This window comes from Myodes glareolus, chromosome 4 (assembly GCF_982192425.1).
Source record: "Myodes glareolus chromosome 4, mMyoGla1.1, whole genome shotgun sequence".
Lineage (NCBI taxonomy): Eukaryota > Metazoa > Chordata > Mammalia > Rodentia > Cricetidae > Myodes > Myodes glareolus.
In genome coordinates, this window is record NC_142029.1 from 106,644,882 (window position 1) to 106,650,594 (window position 5,713).

At 33.7% G+C, this 5,713-nt stretch overlaps 1 protein-coding gene across 1 annotated transcript; it reads left to right on the top strand.

Moving 5' to 3' along the window:
- Positions 1-421: 421 nt before the first annotated feature.
- Positions 422-1,486, top strand: LOC125400814 (olfactory receptor 7G2-like). Its single transcript, XM_048434979.2, has one exon. It carries the CDS (start codon positions 545-547, stop codon positions 1,484-1,486), a length of 942 nt encoding a protein of 313 aa, XP_048290936.2. The 5' UTR covers positions 422-544.
- Positions 1,487-5,713: the final 4,227 nt, after the last annotated feature.

Here is a 5,713-nt window from a genome sequence, read left to right on the forward strand (position 1 = left end):
ACATCTTGAAATGGCATGTCTATTTTTTATAATAAAATCATTTGCCACTATATTTACGACTGTTTCAACTTTCATTGAAGAGAACTGAAGTTTAAGAACATCAGACAAGAGGAATGGAATATAAGTGCATTAGAAGTTGAACTAGAGCCAGGAGGTAATGGTGCATGCCTTTAAATCCAGTAGCCAGGGGGTATTGGGATCTCTGTAAGTTTGAGGGCAGCATGGTCTACAGCCTTTCAGGACAGTGAGGTTTATTATATAAAGAAACTTTGCCTTGTAAAAAAAAATAAGAACTACTAATTCAGTTTACACTTATAACGTAGCTTAAACATATTAAAGCACTGATTCTTAAGTTTCAAATAAATCAAATTCAGTGGCATCAATTATGGAAAATGTATTCAATAAGTTAAGCCAAGGAATTTATAAAAATTACATACAAAATGTTTCAGCAATTATTATGCCCACTATATACTAATGAAACAGTATCATTACCCCCAAAAATTAAGATCATTTTTACTTCTTTTGTATAATATTCAGCATCAATATGGAACTTTCAAATCAATCAGATATTTCTGAATTCTTTCTAATTGGGCTTACATATGCTCCAGATGTTGAGTCATTTATTTTCACCTTGTTCCTGTCTATATATTTTGTTACAGTCTTCGGAAACATTCTTGTTATACTGGCTGTAAGCTCTGACTCTCACCTCCATACTCCTATGTACTTCTTCATTGCTAATCTGTCTTTTACTGACATCTGTATAAGCACAACAATAATCCCAAAGATGCTAGTGAACATCCAAACACAGGATCAAAGCATAAGCTATGTAGGCTGCCTGTCCCAGGTTTGTTTTGTTTTGATTTTTGGTACCTTAGAAAATTGTATCCTTGCTGTGATGGCCTATGACCGCTACTTGGCCATAGGTCATCCCCTGAGTTACGCAGTTATTATGAACCCTTTACTCTGTGTATTGCTTATTTTTCTCTCACTGTTGATAAGTATCATGTATGGACTACTACATAGTCTGATGTTGCTAAATCTGTCTTTCTGCACAGACCATAATATCTTCCACTTCTTTTGTGAACTTGTTCAAGTCATCAAAATTGCTTGCTCTGATACTTTCATCAATACCCTTCTTATATATACAGTTGCTAGTATAATCGGTAGTATTTCTATTGCTGGGATTATTTTCTCTTATATTCAAATTATGTCTTCAATTCTCAAGATCGTGTCAGTCCAAGGACGGAATAAAGCCTTTTCTACCTGTGGCTCTCATCTCTCAGTAGTGTCCTTATTCTATGGGACAGCTTTTGGAGTGTATATGAGTTCGGCCATTTCTAACTCTTCTTTAAAAAATGTAGTATTTTCTATGATGTATATTGTGGTCCCTCAAATGCTGAACCCTTTTATATACAGTTTGAGGAACAAAGAAATGAAACAAGCAATGAGACACCTCATCATGTCTGTGGTCTTATCATCTCCATAATTTGATTTTATAGAAACAGTCAAAATGAGAGAATCATTGTAACAATGATTAGCTAAACCCGTCATCATTAAGTCTTTCAAAAATGACTGGGTCCTGATTTGTTTAAGCATATTACTATGTGGTTCTTAGGTGTGATAGTGGTTTTGAATTTTCAGTTATATGGTGTTCCACAAGTAATTTTAATTTTTTATTCATTTTATTTCTGTAACTTATCTGAGGCAGAAGCAAATAAGGTGTGATTTGCTGTTGTTGTTGTTGCTGTTACTTGTTTGTTTTAAATAAAATTTCATTGACATGTTTATGAAAAGTAAAAGTTACTAGCTTACAGGTAAATAAAAACTTGTACAATATCAACTTTATATTAAAAACTGGATACAACCACATCTCGTGCTCAATTATGTTTTGGCTGTAACCCACAGAAAGACTATTTTCCACACTAACAGAAATTTCATACTTTCTAAATAATTACTGAAAACATCCCCAAAAAACAGACTTCATGAAGCTGTATTACAGCCCACACTGATTGGCATATTATATTTCAAATTCATGCTTTGAGTGCCTACAAACTTTGTTGTGATAAATATCTTTGTTATAAAGTTCATATTATTTCTTGAAGAATAGATATATTTGGTTCAGAATTGTATTTCTATCATTGGAATACTACAAATAATGAAAATACTTAAGGGGAAATTTAAGTTGAGAAAGGGAGACAGTGGTTGTGGTCAGGATGTATATGACAGGACAACTCCAGATGAGTACTAATAATACTATCCAAATATGTAAACACCATCATTAAATTTATGTATGTATATTTCAGCAAGAATAAGAGGATAAGAAATGGCTGTAAATCTCTCCTTACAAATTAATGACTGCTAGAATAGCTTGAAATTTTTGTATAATTCAAAAACATTTTGATGATTTTAATGATGAATGCAAAGAGTAATGGTTTCTGTTAAGCCATCAGACAGTAACTTTTATTGGAGGGTGGTACTGGAAAAAAATATTAATATTTAATATTGACATTTTTGGTGATTGGTAGAATAATTAATGTATGGTTATATTTCTGTTATCTTCTATATTTCATCTATATTAGTTTTGTTTAAATTTGAATATAGTTAATAGCATTGATAAAAGACAAAAATTACATTTTGAAAGAAATTTTAAACACTCTATTTAAAATCATTAGCTCACATGAAATTAACAATAATATAGGAATCTTCCTTCATTAAAACGTAGGCAAGATTGTTAAAATTATTAAGTAAAAGATGTTTTAAATGGAAAAAAACCAAAAGCACTTCTCTACCAATGAATTGATGATTTAAATTTGATCATTTATCCTGAGTGTGTGGAAATTTCTTCATATGGCAAAATCAGTTGGTTTATTTCTCACTTTCTTTATAAAATGTTTGATGTTAGTGTACCAGATAATGTTATGCGACATGTATATACATATATATCAAATATTGAAATTACCACTTCAACTATAATTGAAGTAGAATTTCAACAGTGTAGTTTTTTGTTAAGAAAATTATTGAAACTATTGGCATGTTACTTAAATATAAGTAAAAATGTAAAATTGTATAACCATATTCTTTTCTGCATGGACTATCACTGCTAGACAACATTAATTAAACACTTTGAAAATATTAAGAAACACACAAAAATAACATTCTTTTCAGTTTTTCTACATGTATCTCTTTATTTATTTATTTATTTATTAAAAATTTCCACCTCCTCCCTGCCTCCCTTTTCCCTCCTCCTCCCCACTTCCCCCTCCCTCTCTAGTCCTAAGTGCAGTCAGAGTTCCCTGCCCCATGGGAAGTCCAAGGTCCTCCCTCCCCATCAAGGTCTATAAAGGTGAACATCCAAACAAACCAGGCTCCCGTTCTATAAACATAGTTACATACATTTTAGTAAGTTTAGTACAAACATATGCAGAATGTAGTTCTGTATATTTTTTCATCAGCATCAATTTTCCAGATATTATGTAATTAAAAGGCCTCAATAAAAAGCAGCACAATAGCTCCTTAATGCATGAGGTAAATTGTTGAAGTCCATGAGAGTTACAGCAGGTGACAACTCATGTACACATGTCAACCCACCAGAGGAATGTTTATCTGATGGAGGATAATCCTGTCTGGGAAAAGCCTACAGGACCACCATCTCTGAAAATTCTTGCTTAAACTTGCTAAAGCAGATTGGTGTGTCTCTAATAACTGCAATGTAGTATGTAATCTCACATGATATGTATATATAATCTCATGATTTCATCTTAAATTTATTGGCACATATATCTGTGGATAGTCAGGAAGATAATTTTTCATTTAGTTGTATACTTTTGATATATATAAAATATACTATGCTTCATAACTAGATTTATTGTTCTATGAGACTGTAAGACACACTAAAACCTGCCTTGTTCCTTTTGTTCAGACTAACACGAGAAAATAACCATTTCTCCTCAGTTTAAGACTAAGTACACACAATTAGTTCATTTTTTCCTCACATAAAGTTCAATCTAGTCTAAAGGCCTCTGTAAATAAATTATGTTTGTAGCTTTACAGCTATGCACAAGGTCAGAGTCATAGGTGTCTAGTCAAGGTAATTACATGAAGCACCACAAGAAAAGCATGCCAATTCTTCACCCGCCAAGTTTAGCTGAAAAAAGACCTATGTCTCAAAAGTTTGTCACTGGGCACAGTTCCATTGGAGTTTGATCACATTTTCACTCCTAAAACCTTATGTTTCCATGGTAAATGATTCAGCTCCTTATTGCTTACAGAAGAAATGTGCTTTTGACTAATGAGAGGTAACTTTTAAAATTTTTATTGCTTCAAGCCTTCTGCAAAAGAAAAAAGTTAGAATAGAGGAGGAGACACTAGAAGCAATTAGAATTAGGACAGGAGAATTAGAAGAGAGACAGAAGAATAAATAAATATTTTTCAAGTAGTAGTAATATGAGGTCATTCTGTAACCTCTCAGACTAGAAATCCTCTATGTTCCCTTTGCGTTCCCTTAACTTCATTGTGGTAACTGGCCTGAACTCTGGGAGGAAGCCAGCAGAGCTGTATTCTGCAGGCTATTGAAAGTAATGTGTCTATATGAATAATGGGACTACACACACACATACGCACACACATACACACACATACACATACACAAACACAATTATGAAAAACAAAAATCTGCTGATGAAGTTTAGGTCCACTTCTTCTATAACAAACACTTTACCAGGTGAGATGGCTTCCCATTCCCTATGGCTTATGATTATTTTGTGGCTATTTGTTACTTATAGTAGTATACATAGCAAAACCCTCCACCCACCCACGTTTTTATCATGCTAAATCTTTATGTTATCACTGTGAATGCCCTGCTCCATAATATGGTGTTACAGAAGCCATCCTTACCTAACAACACTCATATGATTGAGGAACAGTTGATATTACAACAAACCCTCTGATTCTGTAATTCAAATCTTTCTGCCACTTTGCCTACAATGTTCCTTGGGCTTTGTATGCAGAAGTGTTTTTGTAGATGTATCTATTGGAACTTGGCTCCTCAACTCTTCTTTTTATTTGTTGTGGCTTTCTGCAGTGGTTTCTATTACAAAGAACAGTTTCCTTGATAAGGGGTGAGGAGTACATGTAACACAGGATATGAAGAAATGTTTACATTAGGCATTATCTTGTTTAGTAAAGTAGTGCTTGCAGATCCTCCTTCAATGTCATTACATGACTGCACTGACTATTTTACTAGGCTTCCAGCAGGAAGCATTGTTTCCCTCTTGCTTAAAAGGTCCTAATGCAATTGGAAAATTTTTGTTTACTGAAAAAATTTACATGACACTGCTACACCTTAGTTATCATACCATGCTGGTCACCAATGTGTTTTATAGGCATCAGAGCAGAGTATGACTCTTCATTGCCACCTCCTCTGGAATATTACATGATATCCGTGGTTACAATGAAGAACAGTCCTCAGAAAAGAGGCATTCAGATCATTTCCACCCTAGAAGCCTTTTAGACCTGTTCCTGCAATACAAAATGTTTTAAGCAATAGGAATTTATCTTCCGCATTTGGGGGTAGCCAAGTGAAAGAGTAATAAACAGTGTGCTTGGGGTTCTTTTGGACAGACCTGCCAAACAATTGAAAAGAGGGCTTCTCACGTCCATTACTGAGGTTTTTGTTAGGTGTTCTTTACCTTTTGGAGGAACCATTATCAGGCCA

Excerpts from the sequence above, each read along its gene's own strand:
- LOC125400814 (XM_048434979.2), top strand. The coding sequence starts at position 545 with ATGGAACTTTCAAATCAATCAGATATTTCTGAATTCTTTCTAATTGGG.